This window comes from Cynoglossus semilaevis, chromosome 14 (genome assembly GCF_000523025.1).
Source record: "Cynoglossus semilaevis isolate Cse_v1.0 chromosome 14, Cse_v1.0, whole genome shotgun sequence".
NCBI classification, from domain to species: Eukaryota; Metazoa; Chordata; class Actinopteri; order Pleuronectiformes; family Cynoglossidae; genus Cynoglossus; species Cynoglossus semilaevis.
In genome coordinates, this window is record NC_024320.1 from 13,330,786 (window position 1) to 13,349,130 (window position 18,345).

At 39.8% G+C, this 18,345-nt stretch overlaps 2 protein-coding genes across 4 annotated transcripts in view; one reads left to right on the forward strand and one right to left on the reverse strand.

Moving 5' to 3' along the window:
* Positions 1-18,345, forward strand: part of cfap221 (cilia and flagella associated protein 221) — an 82,981-nt gene that overhangs the window by 52,375 nt on the left and 12,261 nt on the right. The window lies entirely within an intron of this gene.
* gabrg3 (gamma-aminobutyric acid type A receptor subunit gamma3) overlaps positions 1-18,345 on the reverse strand; it is a 39,392-nt gene that overhangs the window by 10,896 nt on the left and 10,151 nt on the right. Inside the window, exons 4-8 of the mRNA XM_008325188.3 lie at positions 11,730-11,821; positions 11,495-11,626; positions 9,854-9,936; positions 6,457-6,594; positions 2,455-2,607 (exon numbers count right to left, since the gene is read on the reverse strand). Of these exons, the coding sequence (XP_008323410.1) occupies positions 2,455-2,607; positions 6,457-6,594; positions 9,854-9,936; positions 11,495-11,626; positions 11,730-11,821 (598 nt within the window). The remainder of the gene's footprint in view (positions 1-2,454; positions 2,608-6,456; positions 6,595-9,853; positions 9,937-11,494; positions 11,627-11,729; positions 11,822-18,345) is intronic.

Below are 18,345 nucleotides of genomic sequence, written 5' to 3' on the forward strand. Positions count from 1 at the left end.
AGTGTTCCAGTTCTGCCCTGACAGAGAGCTTAACACAGAGGACGGATTTAGATCATTTTGCTAACAAGGGGGGACACCATCACCCTCCCCCCCAGATCTCCTACTGGGTAGACCTCACTAAGCCACTATTTTCTTCAGAGTTAAGACATTGTGTGTGTGTGTTCATTTGTTTAATAGAAACACATTTTGTCTATTGGAAACCCTTGGTTTTTATTCAAATGTTATTGGTGTAACTTTCCAAAGGTGAAATATTTATACTCTTTTTTTTTACTTTTTTGTAAAAATGGTTTACGTCTTGTTTAAACTAGCTTAAATAGTCTAAAATCATTCATAATGAATTAACAACAGTGTGGAAAGTCTAGATTCAGTTCACACTCCAAACCAGTTTGCACTAAAATGCTTTCTTTTTTTCTTTTTTCTTTTTTGGCTTGTTCTGAACTGTTCGACTATCTCTGCTCTTTATGTCGATTTTTGGCTTTTTTTCTCTAATGATTTTTGGCTCAAGCTACGATTGTTATATTTCTCATTTTTCCTTCTCTAGTCCAACACCACGTCGGTCCACTCTTCTCTAAGTCTGTGTATTATAGTTTACAACACTGTGGTTAAAGTGGCAGCTGCTGCTTTACACTGTAATTAAAACATCTTTGTTCTGAGGTTCTCTGATGTTAGTGTCTCTGCATTAATGATGGTTTGAAGACAAGAAGTGGAGCAGAAAAAAAAGGACGGGATCGAGTGAAGACATGGAGCTGAGACCCTCCTGACCCCTGGGCGGGGGGTGGGGGGCTGGGGGGGGCCTGCCTGTTAAATCACTATTACAGCAACGTTGGTCTCTGATAATGTCAGCGTGTAGCTCTTTTTGTGCTTGCATTAAATATGTAAACAGTTTTAGCTGATTTTTGTCTTTGAGTGTGTGAGACTTATACTTAGCTGACGTTTTTGTAGTTATTTTTATTTTTGTTTGGTCATACTTTGGTAAAACCTTTTAATCTGTCATCATCACTTTTCTGTTTTCACTTTGATGCCACAGAAAGAGTCTGTAAAGAGTGTTGGGTGTCCCTCCTGTTTGTCACAGCTAAATGCAGAGTCAAAGAGACTGTAATGCTGATCCACTTACATTAACTGCTCTGAGACGTGAAGCCCAGAGTTTTATCCCGTCACGTCCTCACTCTCTGACTCTGTGTCAAGGCTTCTCTTCTGCAGTAGTGAGTGGAGGAGGACGGACAGAAGTTCAATATAACTTCTTTATTACCACGTAGACGTGGCTGACGACCTTCTGTGATGTTGGCAGACTGACAGGAGGCTGGGTGATGGAGGACAAGGCCAGAAGCAGGTGGAAATAAAACACTGCACATCATCTCCCGCAGCAGTGAAGTCAGTCAGTCTGAGGCTGGAGGAGTCAAACGTCAGGTCACAACCGACTACATTAGTCATAGGGAGGAGAAGGAGGCAAAGTGGGCTGGATTATACATGCTAATTGAATTAGAAGAGTCCGGAGTCTAGACTGTTGGAGGTAGGTTTCACTGAGGTCCTCAGGAGGACTAAGAGAACCACCTTCACCGTTCTAGTCACGCACAGCTTTGGACAGAGCAGAGAAGATACTGTGGTAAATTCTGAATAAATCATTTTATCTTTCATGGGCTCTTAACATTCATGGGCTCAAACATCTTAGATTCTGCATTTCCCTCATTTACTGTACTGTAGTAATACTATGACTATGCACTATGGCTGCGGGAGCATTTGGAAGAAGATTGTATTTGACAAATCATGATAAACGTCTAACGCAGTATGAACTATTCATATATAGTCCAGTGCATTTGAATAGTAGATCTAATGTAGTTTAAATATTTTAAATTTGACATCTTTTGTTTTATGACATTTGCTGCCTTGGATATTTTAGATACTGTGTCCAGGTGTTTGAAGACAACAAATAGTACTACTTTAGTACCTGGTACAAGTTTCAGTCACCAAAAACAAACATAGCATACTATATATATGCTATCGCCTGTAATACCTAGAAATAATTCCAGCTTTAGAAAAATTCGCAGTTCCTTGAGGAGTCGCCCCCTGCTGTCGAATCACCCAAACATGACACTGTTTCAGGAAATAACAGTAAAATTAAAATGCGAAATCTCACACCGTCTTTAATCTGCGCTAACAGGCGCTAACAGGACTGATCAAAAATATAACAGTGTAACAGCCACTATCAGACCGTCAGAACAAAGACTGAATGGAAATGAAATTAAATATTCCACCGACTTCCACTTCATTTCCCTCATAATAACCTTTGACGGCTGAGTGAGCAGAGGCAGGAAGTTTTATTTCCTCTTCTCAAACTATTTACTTGCAGCAGAAAAGATGAGAAAAGATCTCACCAACAGTGTGTGCTCCTTTTGAGGCAACAAACGTTTTTTGCCCCACGGCGTTTCACGACACGAGGGTGGCGCTGTAGCCTACCTAAAGCTGTCCTGGCGGGCGTGGCGTCGCTCTTGATCCAGAACGAGACCCAGGACAGGACAACAGTCAGTATACAGGGGATGTAGGTCTGGATGGTGAAGTAGCCCATCCGTCTGCTCAGGTCGAAGAAGACCGTCATCAACACGTAGTCGCCTACGAATTAAAGACAACACAAAGACAAACATGAAACGCAGGATTTTATTTTTTTGACGTTGACTGAAGGTAATGTACAATGTGTAGTAGAAGTTGGAAATTAAACCTCATTAATGGCAAATGTTTTCCTTAGTTCAAACCTGGCAAAAATAATATTGTTACGGAGCAAACACCTGCAACAAAACTTCTTCACCCTGCACTTCACCACAACATGATACTGATGATGATGAGGATGTCCATCCATCCGGACCTTCATCCCTGAGGATGTCGACCAACACAGAAGATCATGACTAGTTAAGAACCTCTCATCTGTACCTAAAAGCTCAGAAACTCTCCTAATCCAGATGTTTCCTCTGGATGTCTCCTCCACACACACATACACACACACACACACACACACACACACACCACGCCCTCTGGTGTGTTTTCGTGACCAGCACTGAAAGGTTTCTTCTGTGTCTCAGACTGATGTAGGCGTCAGGCTCCTCCAGAGATGTTCTGGAGATAAGAGATCTGTTGCAGCTTTAATTAAGTCTTCTTGCTGCAGCTCAGAGGAAATCAACTCTGCCTAAACTTTTTATTTCAGGTCACAGAGACAAACGTGTGATGAAGCTGCAGTCAGATTAATGATGGATCACAGTGAGGTGACCTGCAGCAGAGCTGAGCCGAGGTTGGAGCAGCAGCAGCTCAGAGGAAATACACAGCGTTCAGACAATCAGCTGATCTGTGTTCAGTGGTTTAGAAAACTCAACAACTGGAAGCTGCTGCTCCTCCAGTCATCTCACAGCTGTGGATTTGCTAACTTCTAGCTAAAACTATTAGCTTTTGGAGTCAGATTGAAGTTTTCTATATCTAATGAAGGTGTGGCTTCTGTGGAATTCTGTTAACCATGATCTATAAGAACATATTTTTTACCAAAACTAACTTAAATAAGCCCTTTTTATTTGGCTGCATGTAGAATCTCCAGGACTATTTAAGGACATTTTAATGCATTCTCCAGTTGATGCGTTTGTAAAATGATCTGAATGGTAACACAGAGACGTGTTTGAGTGACTATTGATTCACATGATTTCCAGAAGTCTGAAAATCAGCATTCCTTCCCTGTAGCAGCAGAAACTGAGCAGCTGTTTGACTGTGATGGAAGAACAAAGCACTAAAGTGTTTTGGGTTTTTTCACGTCTGGGACTTTTTATGATAAAGAGGGCGGACTCACAGCGTGTCTCTGGTGGGTCCGTGGACAGGGACCAGGTCCAGCATGTCCTCATTAAAATGCAGGGCCGTACATAGCTGAGCCTCGAGTGGTTGGCAGAAAACTAAGACGGAGCTGTTCAGAATCGTCAGTGAAAACCATCGCTCTTTACTCATGTCTGTTAGTCAGCAACGATGAAGTATAGAAATATAAAGGCACCTGAGCTGTGCTAAAACACTGACTGGTTCACCTTCAGCTCCAACTGAACAAAACAGTCTCTCAGATCAGCTTAATACGAGCATAAACATATACTTAAGCAAAAAAGGTCAAAAAATAAATGTCAGCTCAGAGATAGACTTATGTAATCTAAATGGAAGCTAAAAATGACTAAAAGAATGGACACTATGTACACTAGGCCAAAACAGATAGAGATGATTTAATAAGAGCCCTATAAAAGACCAATAAATAAATAAACAACAAACACACAGTAGACACAGTGGGGCGGGGTCCGTCTTTGGGGCTGAGCGTTTTCTGACTAGCGCTGGGATTTAGTTGAAGTTGATGATGTGAAAATAAATTTAAAAAGTGGTGTTTTGGTTAAAGAGCAAAATAAAACTTAAAAAATGTTTTCAGTAAATGAAAATGAGTTTTCGTTTTTGAACGTTTTGTACGTCATAATTACACAGAAAGACTCAGCTCCAGTCAGTACAGATGGAGGAAACACACAATAGGGAGTAAATCAACGCTGATTGTCTTGAACAGCACAAGGTCAGTGAAGGTCACATCTTTTCATGCTTTCTCCTGAGAGTCGGAGCAGAAACTCAGTTTGTTTATCTGAGTCCAGACGCAGGAAACCAACAAGAACTGGTCCAATTAATCAAAGCATGAAAAATAAAAACATTATTAAACCTAACAGTGTCCGTAGAGACAGGAAGTAGTGAATGCCAGTTTTATTTAGGTATAAAGTAGATGTTCCACAAGTTAAGAAGCAGTGCTGCTCTGTGAGTGTCTGCTGCTTCTCCTAATTCTTCTTCTTCTTCTTCTTCTTCTTCTTCTTCTTCTTCTTCTTCTTCTCCTTCTTACTTAGGGTGTTCCCTTCCCTCCCCCGTCTTCTCTGCTTCTACCCCCTCCATCTCCACTTCCTCTTTCACAACATTCTCAAATCACCTCTGTGGTCTTCCTCTTCTCTACAGGAAGTTGTCTCTTTGGCAGCGTGCCACGACACATTTATTAAGTGAGTTAGTACTTTTTCCACGTTCAGCTTTGATGTATACTTGTATACCGCTGAGCTACAGCGTAAACACACGCCGGCTCAGGAAACAGTTCCTAGAATATGGTTAGATGTTTTCTCAATAGTTGAAGATGCTGAAGCTGACGTGTAATGACATGATTAGAAGAAGAGAAGCTGTGCATCTCCCGTGGGTGTGGGAACAAATCTGTTTTCCAGGAAGATTAATCACCCAGATTAAAGATTAAACAGGAAGTTGAATAATTCAATCCTCCTCCTTCTTCTCAAGATGATTTAATCCATGTTTGTGCGTTGGCAGCAGCTGGAGGAACCGATGCTCCAACAGGTTCCAGTAATTACCCTCTGTGACCCAGCACAAAGTGGACCAGCACCCACTGAATAAATAATTCCTCATGAATATTCCAGGAGTGGCAGCGCTCCCTGGGATTATGGTAACAGGAAGATAACAGGGAGTTAACAGGAAGTGACATTGATGGACTGAAGACGCACGGTCCAAACGGTTTTACTAAGAGTGGGATTCAGGAACTGACAGTTAGGGAACACAGCTCCTGGTAGCTTTGGTTCTCTGGCTCAGTGATGTGGTACTGTTTCTGTACACTTTTGTTCCTTCTTTAACTCCTAATTTAGTTTTAGAACTTACTGCCTGGCACTCATTAATGCAGAGAGCAAAGATCCTGGTCCTATTACAGTTTCTGGTTATTAGTTCACGTGGTGGTGATGCAATTCCATTTCTGGGTCTGGTTCTGATGAGGCTGAGTATATGGTTCCTTGTGACGTCTGTAGCTTCTGGTATCGGTTCTGTGGTGTAGACAAACTTCCTGGTAACGTGACATAACACACTGGACTTCCTTAATGTTTTATCCTGCTACAGTAGACACAGTCTCTGGTACTCTTTTTAGTTCTTTTTACTTGGTGTTGGTGATCTTGTGAATGTAGGAGTGTATTTGTTTGAGGAGAAGATGATGAAGCAGAGCTGTTTAACCTCTGTTGACCCTGTGTCTGACCTCTGTTGACCCTGGGTCTGACCCTCATCCTCTGTCTTTGGTCTCCTGACGAAGACTACCAGAACAGAATAATGATTTCTGATTCAGCAGTTCCATTCATGAATATGTTCAGGAGCAGTAGCTCTTCCTGAAGAGTGATAACAGGAAGTGACATGGACCTGATACAGGACGCTAGCTTTAGAGGTAGAACCCAGTCTTAGAATGGCCTTGAACTAGATGTACAAAAGTAGTTAAAAAGTTTTTTTTTTTTGGCCTGTAATTAGTGCTGGTACTAATAGTTAGAGCGGTGATTAGGTACTAATCTTCTGGTACTTTCTCGTTATTCTTACTGTGAAAATGATTTCCTGTTTTATCACCGGTTCTGAACTGAACCCTCAGCCTGAAGGTTTCCTTCTGCCGTGCCTCACCTGCTGTGGTGGCCAGAACGTCTGTGGTGTTCCTCAGACCCATGAAGTCAAACTGGTACAGTCTCCAGTACTTCTGATCTGACGTCTCCACTGAGTTCCTCTTCCACTTGTACACAATCTCATCTCGAGGGTATCCATCTGAAAACACACACACACACACAACCCATAGAGCTCAATGTTAGCCTATAGTATAGTATATTATAGTGCTAATGAGCTGGGTGAAAAATAATTTACACAAAAAAACACCAAAACAGCTCAAATATAGAAAGCCAAAAATATCAACGGTGCTTGAACAGGGAATCCAAAATTAAAATCCCAACATTCAGCTTAGATTTTTTTTTTTAATTGTGGAGGAGCCAAAATTAAGTTGGCCTAATTTTATCACATTTGGATTTTAATTTATTCAAACATTTATATTGTAGCAGTGATGACAAGCAGCTGGGAAATGTTATTTCACTGATTAAAACCTGATTTTCTCATCTGTAACCAGGAAAAAAAAACACAATATCACTGTGTTAATGGGACCATTACTGCTGTCATAAGTCTCTCTGTGTGTGTGTGTGTGTGTGTGTATCATTATCTTTATCACCTTTGTATTAGTGGAAATGAAACTGCTTTGTCATATTTAATGTCTTCAGAGCTCCCGGACGTGACATGTTCATTTTCTGTAGAGGAAAATCACACTTCTTCTCTTCTTCTTCTGTTTTCAGAGCTAAAGTAAAACAACATTTGTCAGTTGTTCTGGTCCAGTTGTGCAGTGAACGGGTCACTGAAATATCCTTCAGGGACAGTATCTTTTATTGTCTTAAATGTGAACATCTCTTGCTTTATTAAAAAAAGAACCTATCATTGACCAGGCAATAGAACAGGTCAATAATAGGTTCAGCCTGAAGGACCAGATTTAAAGTTAGGGGAGGCAGTATTTATTAATTTGGTGTTTAAAAAAAGATTATTTCTAACTAAATAGTTAGAATTGATAAAAAATATTCATTTTGAAAAAGTCTGATATTTCATTTTGGAAATTAACTCAAAGACTGACAAAAAAATTAATTAACAAAATTAAATTATTAATTTATTAAACAAAATTATAGTGAAAATAAATAATGTAGTCTAAAGACAAAAATTGTTTCATTTATTCTCAGTTAAAGCTTTATTAGCGTACATTGACCAGAATTTAGCATTTAGTCAAATACATGAAATTGCTTGAAAATCTTTCATGAGTAGCTAAATGTTAAACATAATTTTAAAAAAATGTCAGCTGTTAAAGGTTTCCATGCATTAAACAAGAGGATGGATGACATTTCACCGAATTTTGCAAAACTGTCAAAGGCTTAGGCAGAAGTGGAATGTCAGGCATTCCAGAGTTCCATATTGTAGAGATTGTAGAATGGTTTTGTGAACTAGTGCAGTAGCTGAATCATGGTTTTCTTGCAGATTTCTTTATAATCTATAAATACATATACGTTTGGAAGAACTTTCTCTGCAGCTTTAAAAAAGGCTGGTATTTCTTCTAATGATTTCTTCAGTTGGAGTTGAATGTTGTCAGAACAACACCAACAGAAACGTGTCAGTTTCTTCAGATGTTTCTGCTCTGAGCTCTTAGCTCTGTGAATGAACCAGAGGAGAATCTGATCAAATTACTGCGCTTTTCTTTTAAAGGCTAAAACCTCGGGCTCGCTCCTCACACAGGTTTCTGCTGCTTCATTATCAGACTTGACTCTGGGGGACGATGATGAACGCATTATTCGTCACCTCTGCTTCTTCTTCTCCTCTTCCTCCTCCTCCTGCTCCTCATTCTCTCTCCCTCCTAGTCTTCTAACTCCGTCTTTCAAACCATCTGCCGTGAATCGAGTAATTCTCAGGGTCACAGACGCGTCGGTGGAGACCAAATGCTTTAGCTGCTGCTCACTTTTCCTTCATGCCTACTTCTATTTGAACACATGAAAGTGTGTGATGATGGAGTGTTAAAAGGACTCAACTGTGAGTGAATGGTTGAGAAAAAAACTCTGTTTATAGAGATCTCTGTTGGCACTTTACAGTTTGTAGCTTCCTTTCAGAGAATTTGTGAAGCTGCATGTCCTCTGCTGCCTCCTGTGGTCCGTTCGTGCTGCTTTCCTAAAACTGAATAATGATTTTTATCCAAAGGTTTAAATATGCTGTATAACAGCAGCCGACCAGCAGCTCAGAGCGACGCCCTGTTTGAGCACAAACTGATTTTCTCTATGGACAGAAGAAGAAATATCATTTAAATGTGGATGACATTAGCTAACGCAGATTTGAAGGTGGATCTTCTCGTAGACCCTGCTAAAAGCAGCTCCTTTCCTCACAACCCGACTTCAAACTTTTTTTCGAACTTCACATTTCTAAACGACCAAGTGAACGGCTTATTTTAAAAGTCCCTGACAGAAAGTCCCTGACAGTGATAGTGTGTGAGGCAGTGTGTTGGTGACAGTGAGGCCAGAGACACTGCGTATTACTGAGAATCATAATGAAGGAACATTAGCACGAGAGGGAGTGAAAATTGTACATTAGCGCCAACCATGATGGGGCGATGGTTAACAAAGGCCACACACACTGTACACACACACACACACACACACACACACACGCAGGTGGCGTAACTTGCATTTCTCACCATGGCCTTTGGTGGCGTCCTACCTGAATAAATCCATAACCTATTGACATCATCATGTCTGTAGAAACCATCAATACTACACTACAGACTCTGAAGGCCTCAGGGCGGGTTTCTTTCACCCTGGCAACACATGAGGCTGAAACATGATTGGATAAAAAAACTCAAGTGCGACTGGAAGCAGCGGAACCGAGAGAAAAGGCGATAGCGAGAATGAATGAATCCTACAGTGTAGCGGAGTTTAACACGGGAGATACAGATGTGATGGTAACCAGGCCACAGATTAAAAGAACACCGTTTTTGGGATAGAAAAACTGTCGAGCACAGAGTTGTTCATTTAAAAGGCAGCATTGTAAGCAGCAGAAACATTTTCTTAAAAATATCGACAGAATATTTAAAAATGTCTTTAGCTGGGCAGAAGATCGACTTTAGCTGAACAAGGAGTAAAAAACAAAGCCTGAAATGGATGGAACTACGTCGAATATATGCAAGGGGTAAATGTTACCCCAGAACGTGTGAAGTGTAATAATAATTAACCCGGTGTCTTCAGAATGTCAGACGTGAAAACACATAATAGTTTGGCAAAAATAGGGAGACTGGCTAAAGCTGGGAACACAGATATAATATCCATAATATTTTTAAATCATCCCGTTTGACTGGTTTTATTATTATTGTTATTATTTTATATTTGCTCTAAAAATTCTGAGCAGGTCCATTTTTATTGGCCTGCGTGTTTGAGTGTGTGTTTTGGAGTCTAATGCTCACAGCTGGAGAAGACCAGAGGACAGGAATGTTCATCCATTGGGAAATTATGAAGCTGCAGCTGACACTCAGCGTTGATGGTCATCCTGAAAGACAAGTAAAGGGAGAGACAGAGAAACACTTAGACTACGACAGTCACCTGAACATGTTCAGGATGCTTTATTTCACGCTCCATGAAGCGGACGCTGTCTGCTCCGTCACTTAGAGCTCTCTCTCTCTCTCTCACTCTCACTCTCACTTTCACACACACACACACACACACACTTTTTTAACGTTGCCGCAGCTGTAACTGCAGCAGTGATAGTAGCAGCAGCAGGAGTGTTTGCAGGCTTTTGATGCAAATGTTGTAGAATCTCACTCCTCAGACAAACATGCAGAAAAACAACAAACCAACCTCCGAATAAGAGGAAGTGACCGTCACTGTTATCTCAGCGTCAACATCATTATAACCACCAACATCCATCCATCCATGACCATTCTCAGCACTGTTACCATCATCAGTACCATCACTGTCATCTTCAACAGGGTCCGTGTCATCATCATCACCATCACCATCATTACCACCTTCACCGGGGTAGTTATCATCACCATGATGTCATCATGTCATCATCATCTTTACTCTGATCATTGTCATTATAACCTTCATCATCAGCTAATGTAATCATCACCTTCATCATTATAATCATCACCATTGTCATTAACACATTCATTATCATCTTCACCACCGTTATCACAGTGACTACTGTCATCCTCATCTTCAAGAGAGTAGTCACATCATCATCATCATCATCATCATTATCATCATCATTACGACCTTTACCCTCCTCATCTTCACCAGAGGAGTCATCATTAATATTACGATCATTTTCATCTTCATCACCATCATAACCATCAGTCATCTTACTGTTATAATCACTGTCATTGTGATGGATCAACATGATTAAAATCATCACCCTCATCACCATCAGCTACATTCATTGTCATCATCACCATCTTCATCATCATCATTATCATCTTCTTAAGCGTCATCAGTATGATTACCATTTTTATTTCCACAATTATTAACAGCATCATCTTCCCTTTCTTCTTCAACATCATCTTCATCATTAGAGGCGTCTATTTTTATACAGACTTTTTTTTCTTGCCCACTTTCATTATCTATTGTTGGTTTTTGTTATTGCCGTGTTTATTATCCGCTGATTGCATCATTGTAGGGTGAGCTTCAGAAGTGAATCAGAGTAAATCATCAGAGCTGTTGATTTGAACAAATCTGCAGCCACTCTGTGACCCTGTCCCCATCAATGTCCCTTTAAACTAAATAATCCTTGACGTTTGAAGTGTTTTACTACCAGCAGATCATCAGCCGAGCTTCCCAGACAAAGACAAGCCTGGATTTTAGGATTTGTTGACAGCACTGGAGCCTGAACACACACACACACACACACACACACTTGTATAGATGTTTAATATTTGTCCAAGGCCTGACTTTAACATCCAGGACACAAAGGTAAAAATGAATCCCGGGGTGAGAGCTAGACGCTCATAAAAGCAGCTGTCAGTCATGTTTAAAGAGAGTGGGAATCAGAAGAAACAGTGGTGAGAAGCCTGTTGGCTCTCAGTGTTCCAGAATACTTTGTTTCTCACCTCAGAGTGTAAAGAATTTTCCCATTGTTCCAGATCCGCAGCAGCTGATTGGGCGTTGTTATCCAATGAGAGTCTGCAGTTTTAGAATTTCTGAAGATGGTGTCAGGAAGCCAGATCAAACCCACCATGTTACTGAGAGAGGGAGAGACAAAAGTAGGCTCAAGTTTTGTCATATACACACGTGTGTGTGTGTGTGTGTGTGTGTGTGTGTGTGTGTGTGAGTGAGTGGCAGCACCTGTTTAGTGTGAGTATCCTCATGCTGCTGCTGTTGTAACGCAGACGTGTGTCCACCCAGGTCTGAGCAAAGATGATGTCAATCTGATATTCCTGTGTTCACACAAGGAGCTAAAGGTTAGCTCAAGTGAATCCTTCAAACAAATGACCAGCAACTAACGGTCGCTACAAATACAGTGTACACAAAACATAGCTTCAAATCAAACAAGAAGGCCAGGTTAAAAAAAGGAAATAAAATCATCCAAAAGACGACATGTAGCTGTTTTAGATTCCATTTTTGGCTCTCTAATCTTTAGATTATTCTGCGATCTCTGTAACATTTATTTTCCTATATTTATATTTCTTAGTTAATATTAATACACTTGCTTTATTAAAAAAATAAAGGTCCAATAACTGTGTTTTTGTTTTTTTTGACACATTTGCCTGAAATAAGCCAAATGTAAACACAGTCTGGACTAAATCCCATTTTAGCAGTGTTGAGTCAGACATTCTGGGAGGAAGCAGATGCTCCACAGCTTCAGCTCTGGACCAGGAGCTGTGGGAGCTGCTGAAGGTCAGGTCATCAACTGGAGCTTCTCTGTGGAATGTAAACCAGGACTGTTGTTTTTGTGATAAGGTCAGATGGACAGACAGGGGGCAGCAGAGGAAAAAGTCATCCACAGAGTGTAAGGAAGTGTAAGGTCCAGGTTTAATCAGGGAGGACTCTTCTCTCAAGGCTGGTCTTTGAATGTTTGTCCGTCTTTGTGTTGTCAAACTTTATCCAAAAACATTCTGCTCTTTTATCTGACTGTTTCCTCTGAGAGGAAAATGAACTTTTTGAAAAGTCAACTCGTGTGCACCAGAGTCTGTAGAGAAATGAATTGTTTTTGCTCAGAAACTGCCGACGAACTGCTGCCTCCGGTGGTCAGCTCGAGTCACTGAGGTTCATTTGAGTAACATATGAAACAAAGTCATGTCGTAACTGACACCTTCGGACTGAGTGATGAAATTTAAAATAAATCGACACAATTGAATTATAGCATCAAAATAGCAAATAAAAAAATTGGTCATTTTGTGTCACTGAGATGTACTGAGAGCAGCAGTGGATGTACTGATTGTCTCTTCCACTTCTGTGTAGGGGACAGACCACAGCTACAGTTCCCTGTCTCGCTGTTAGTACTAAACACCAGTTCATAATCTACGAGTCCTGGACTGAGGCTGGTCCAGGTGCCACGGTTTGGTACAGGCTGAGAGACTGTGCACTTAACACAATCACACCTGAAGAGAAGAAAGGTGTCCACTCTCTTAGGTCTGATTGAAGCACTGACTGTGAGTCACACCGTGGTTGACTTTCTGACTCTGCTGCCCTTTTCAAAAAAAAAAAAGGAAAAAAACTTTCTGAATTAGAGATGACCTTCTGACTACATCTGTCAGCACACACTTCATTGTTAAGAGTGCACTGTGTGATCTTTGGACCAATGATTGGAGACACTCAACAACACACACGACACATACAGACCATGACACACACACTCCAGTTTTGACAGGTTACAAAAGGACAAAGTCCAATTAAAAATCCCTGTGCCAGATGTTTGACACATTGTTTGTTTTTTGCCATTTTTCGTAGTTATTATGAATAGAAAAAGGTTGCTGATTTTATTGTGCTATTCTACTACTTCTATGCTAAAAACATTTCCCTGTGTATGGCCAAAACGCTACTCCAATTTAACACAAACTCCCTTCAGTCTATTCTGAAGTTGCTTTAGTTAGTCGCAGGACAAATTAGGACAGTTTTATGGTGCCATAAATAATGACCATAGAACCAAGCTTTTAAATGATGCTTTAAATGGTATAAAAAACCTAAAACAGTGAGTGACAAAATCATTGAGGAACAGTTTGAGGTTAGCCAAATGGCTAAGATTAGCATTAAGAAAAGCAATGATTAGCACAGAAATAACCAAAAGAATTGTAAATGTTAACAAGTTGTCCATGCAGTTCTTTTAATAATATAAACATTTTGAGTTTTTTTTTCATCTATAGCCTGTATGTCTGGATAATATTGCATGTGCAATACTGTGGGGGATTTGTTTGGCTATTACAGCTTAATGAACCAATTAGTATTATTATGTGTTGTTTTTGGCATATTTGTTTTATACGTTTTATTTTAACTTTTGTCTGTTTTGAATAACGTTTTGGGATTGTTGGTGTAACCCTCGGCTTCAACAGGGATTTTGCTTAGTTTTGTTTTTTGTTTTGTTTTGTTTTTGTACTTTTGTTGTCTTCTTGTCATCTTGACTTTTTGTTTTCTGTGTCAGATTTTGTCATCTAGTATTTTAAGATGAGTCATTTGTGTTTGTGTTTCCCATTCTTAGCTGACCTGGCCAGAGTGTTTTCTGCTGTTTTGTCTGAGGTTTTTACTAAGTTTAGCTTCTTCATTATCTTAAAGCTGTTTTTGTTTTTTGCTCAGGTGATTTGATCTGTATCTGGATTTTCTCTCCTGTCACAGACCTAGACGTACAGCGCTCTCCCATCTGTGAGCAGATGAGGGCGGAGCTATCAGTTAATTCGTGTGTTCATGTGACTGTGACCACGTCGCCCGCTGTTATCACTGTTGTTGACACAAAAACAGACAAATAATTTGTCGACTGTGATGAAACGGAGGAGATGCTCAGTGAAGCATGAACGACACTTTGTTTTTCCCTGACTTTTGTTTCGTCTGCACACGCTGACGTAAACAGCCTGCTGTGATAATGACCCGCCTTTGTCTGTGAAAACAAAAACAAAAGCTTGTTTACGTAAATCATTTCACATTTAAACAATCTGACTTAGAAGAAGATTTATTTTAAATGTCGCTCATGTCCTGAGGAAGCTCACCACAGAAGTTCATCACCAGCCCTGAGCTCTGAGGTCACGTGACCTGATCACATGATATCTGTCTGGACCAACTCTGCCTCGGCTCCTGTTTGTAATGTCTTTATAAAATGTCCGGCGCTTCACCCTAACACTGGACCATAACGACTGGTTGTCTCTGTTGACATTAACGTTGATGTTGGTTTAATTTTTATTTTGACTAAATTTGGATTTTTTTTTTATATGGTTGGTTATACCAACCAGTTGTATGGTGTTCTCAGCTATTCGTGTTTTTTTTTTTAAATATAAACAATAAAATATAAACATTTAGCTTTTCTGTTACTTAAAGCAATATTTTCGTCATACTTTGGCAGCACATATTTTTTGGCGTATATTTATTAGCTATACTCGTTGCTATATTTGGGGCCAGAATTATAAATAATTATTTCTCATTTAGCTCTGACTTTTCTTCTTCTCTGGTCTTTTTTCTATTTTTTACTCTGAAACTCTTCTTCCTAAATCCATCGATAAATGCATTTTCCCTGGAATAAAAACCATCTTCGACTGAGTCTGAAGCTTTTTAGATTGAATAAATTCATCTGCAGGCTGGAATCAGAGTAATAGAGCTGAGTGTTAAAGCTCTGACAAACATGATGATCAGTGGAGGAGATGGAGCAGGAGAAGCTGAGGGAGGGAGACACAATCATGCTTTTTCTGAAGAGCCAGACTGATGCTTTCATCCACCGCTGTGTGTGTGAGTGTGTGTGTGTGTGTGTTTACACAACATCACTGATAGATGGGAGACTGTGTGACTGTCTGCCTCTGTGTGTGTGTGCCACTGAAATAGCTCCATGGTTCTTCAGAGTGGAGGATCAGCTCGTCCTTCAGTCAGTGTGTGGACTCAGCCCACACTCACTCACTTTCACTGTGGTCACTATTGAATTTATCATCAGCTGCTCTATTTAGCATTAACATTAAGACACAGGCTACGTCGACGTGAGAGAAGCTAAAATATAGCATTTTAAAAATGCCTCTGGGTGTTTTTGAACAGCCTTTTATTATCCAGCAGAGATTCTGTCGCTGTTTTTGGGTGACATCAAAATCAGCTGGGGAAGATTTGTCGTTCTCTAGTCGAATTTAAACTCTAATCAACTCTAGATTTTTTATTTTTTTTTAGCTGTAATCTGATTGAATTCTTGCGATCTACTTGAGACGCCTTCTAATATACAGTATCTTAGCCATTTTCTTGTCCCATCTTTAGATACAGTATTTTTTTTAGATATCCTGTAGTATTTTTGGCATAATGAAACCTTTCTTCTCATTTATCCATCTTTTTTTTTTGCAGTTTTCTTCTCCCATGTTAGTTGTTTTCTCACCTCATTTTAACTCCTTTAGTGTCAGAGCCAGTGAATTTGGCTCTTTTTTTTTAGATAAGATTAAAAAGGTGTTCTTGGTTCGTTTGATATTTCAGGGGTTTCTTTAACCCTCCTCCTCAGCTAACATTTTAGTATAGCCTTGGCTACTTCTGTTAGTTGTTATCTTTTCAATGTCCAGGCAAGGTGTGTATTTTAGTTTCTTCTTTGCTCAACAGTTGAATCAGTTTATCAGAGTCTAGTTTAGAAAGGAGATCATTCATCTCCTTTCTAAACTGGTGTGTGTTTGTGGCTGGCTACTATCTCAGTTAAGTTCACATTGTTTCTACCATAATCTTTTATTAACATTTAGCTGATTTAAGGCTAGCCTTTAAATGTTAAAGTGTTTTGTAATGATTTCTTGTTGGCGACCAGTTCTACCTACCTCGAAGAAAACATGATTTATCCCCACAGAACAATATAACTGGCTGATTATAAGTACATTTCTAGGAACAAAACAAAGGAACCCACTTTATCTTGCTTCCATGTTGTGCCTGAACAAAAATCCTGTTCATTTTCTGTTCAATTTCAGATTTTTAGTTTTAGCCTTTGGTCACAGTTTCATTTGAGTCAAAGTGGAATTAATTATGATTGATGTGAGAAACACAAACCTGATTTGTCTGATTTGTCTTGATCACTTGAAGTGGAGCTGAAGGAGGGAACTGACTCTGACACTCAGTTAGACTCTGCTAAATGAATACACGTGGTTTTAAAAGACCTGGATTTCTTAGAAGAAATTAATCAGAAGGATTTTGAAGACATTTCAAGAGCTACGTTAGTTGACCAAACTAAACAACAAAGAAAAGACTTTCCACTGTTACCAGAAATGATTTTTGAACCCTGGTCATTTATTAAGATGACCAGTCATTAACATTGTAACTGATAGAAACACGGGTATAAAACAGTATATTCTCTGATTGATTCCCACACTTTATTTACCTTGAACTGTGTGGGTATGACTCTAACTCTGTTTAGACCCTAGGTTTGTTCCTGTTTTGGACCCTGTCCCTGACCAAGTCAGAAACTAACTCTGACTAACTAAACCAATAGTGACTAAAGAGGCAGTGGTGGTTACCACTGAGATGCACTGAGCATGGCATCGTCCTCAAGCACTGCTCCCCGGGCGCTGACCACGGCTGCCCACTGTTCACTTGGTGATGGGTTAAATGCAGAGGGTAAATTTCGTTGTGCATGGTGTGCTGTGCTGTGCTGTGTCACAATGACAAATAAAGATAAGTTTAAGTTTTTAAACCCTGAACTCTAGCACCAGTGCTGCCTCTTTTATTAACTGTGTTTCTGACTCTCAACCTCAGCAGTGACTCTCAGTTTGTCCATGTTTCTGACTCACTTTAATTATAAACCAACTCTTACACTGTCTCTGTTCCTGACAGACGGGAACCCTGACTCTGACTCTGTCTCTGTCTGTGGATAAATGTGCAGCAGACTGACGGTGATGTCGTTCAGAATATTCACCCCTTCCCTTCATCCCGTCTTCTCTTTGTCTCAGCTCTGCACTTTTGTCTCATCTTTTCAGTATAATGGAGATAAATCATGGCAGCTCTAAAGAGGCTGCAGTAACAGCTGATTTATCAAAGCTCTGACGCCGTCCTTCTTAACCCTGCTGCATTTGTTCAAAAGTCAACCTTCAATAGAAACATATGAGTGGGATTTCACTTTAACCAATAGTTTTTTTTTTCCTTTTGAAAAAGGTAATACTCAGAATTTTTTTCACATTCACCTTTAAAAACTGAGATTGTTATAATAAGGTAACGTAATGAGCTGAATTTTACTACTATTATTTTTATGTGCTTATACTTAGACACTTCTTGAACTAACTTTTCCGTTAACTGAGGCTAACATGTCTGATAGTTTTGGCTGTCTGTCTGCTGTGACACAGTGGTTGACTGTGTGAAACAGTAGTGTTTGATCAGACTGTAGACACTGCCGATCCTGGTCTCCACCCACTCAGTGTATGAAGCTCTGATGTCACAGCTCTTTTGTCTGGTAATTTACCGCCTGTCGTATTAAACTCACTCTACATCAGACCATAAACCAGAGAGGAGAACCTCGAACCTCTGGTTGGGCTGGTTTCAGAAGTGTACCGTACTACACTGTACCATAGTGTACCTCCTGTATGTTCTCAGTGACGTTCATTGAGGTCCATAGCAGGTAAAGGCACAGATTCATGTTTACAAAAATAAAAAAAATAAACATTTATTTTCAAATTGGCACAATAATTACTAGTCTTAAAAATAAGAAAAAAAATATAAACTTGCAGTTTAACATTTAATAATAATCCACTACAAGTGAAAGTACAATTGGGTTTCAGTTTGTACAAGTTTAATATTGATTTTTTTTTTCTTTTCGGAATAAATG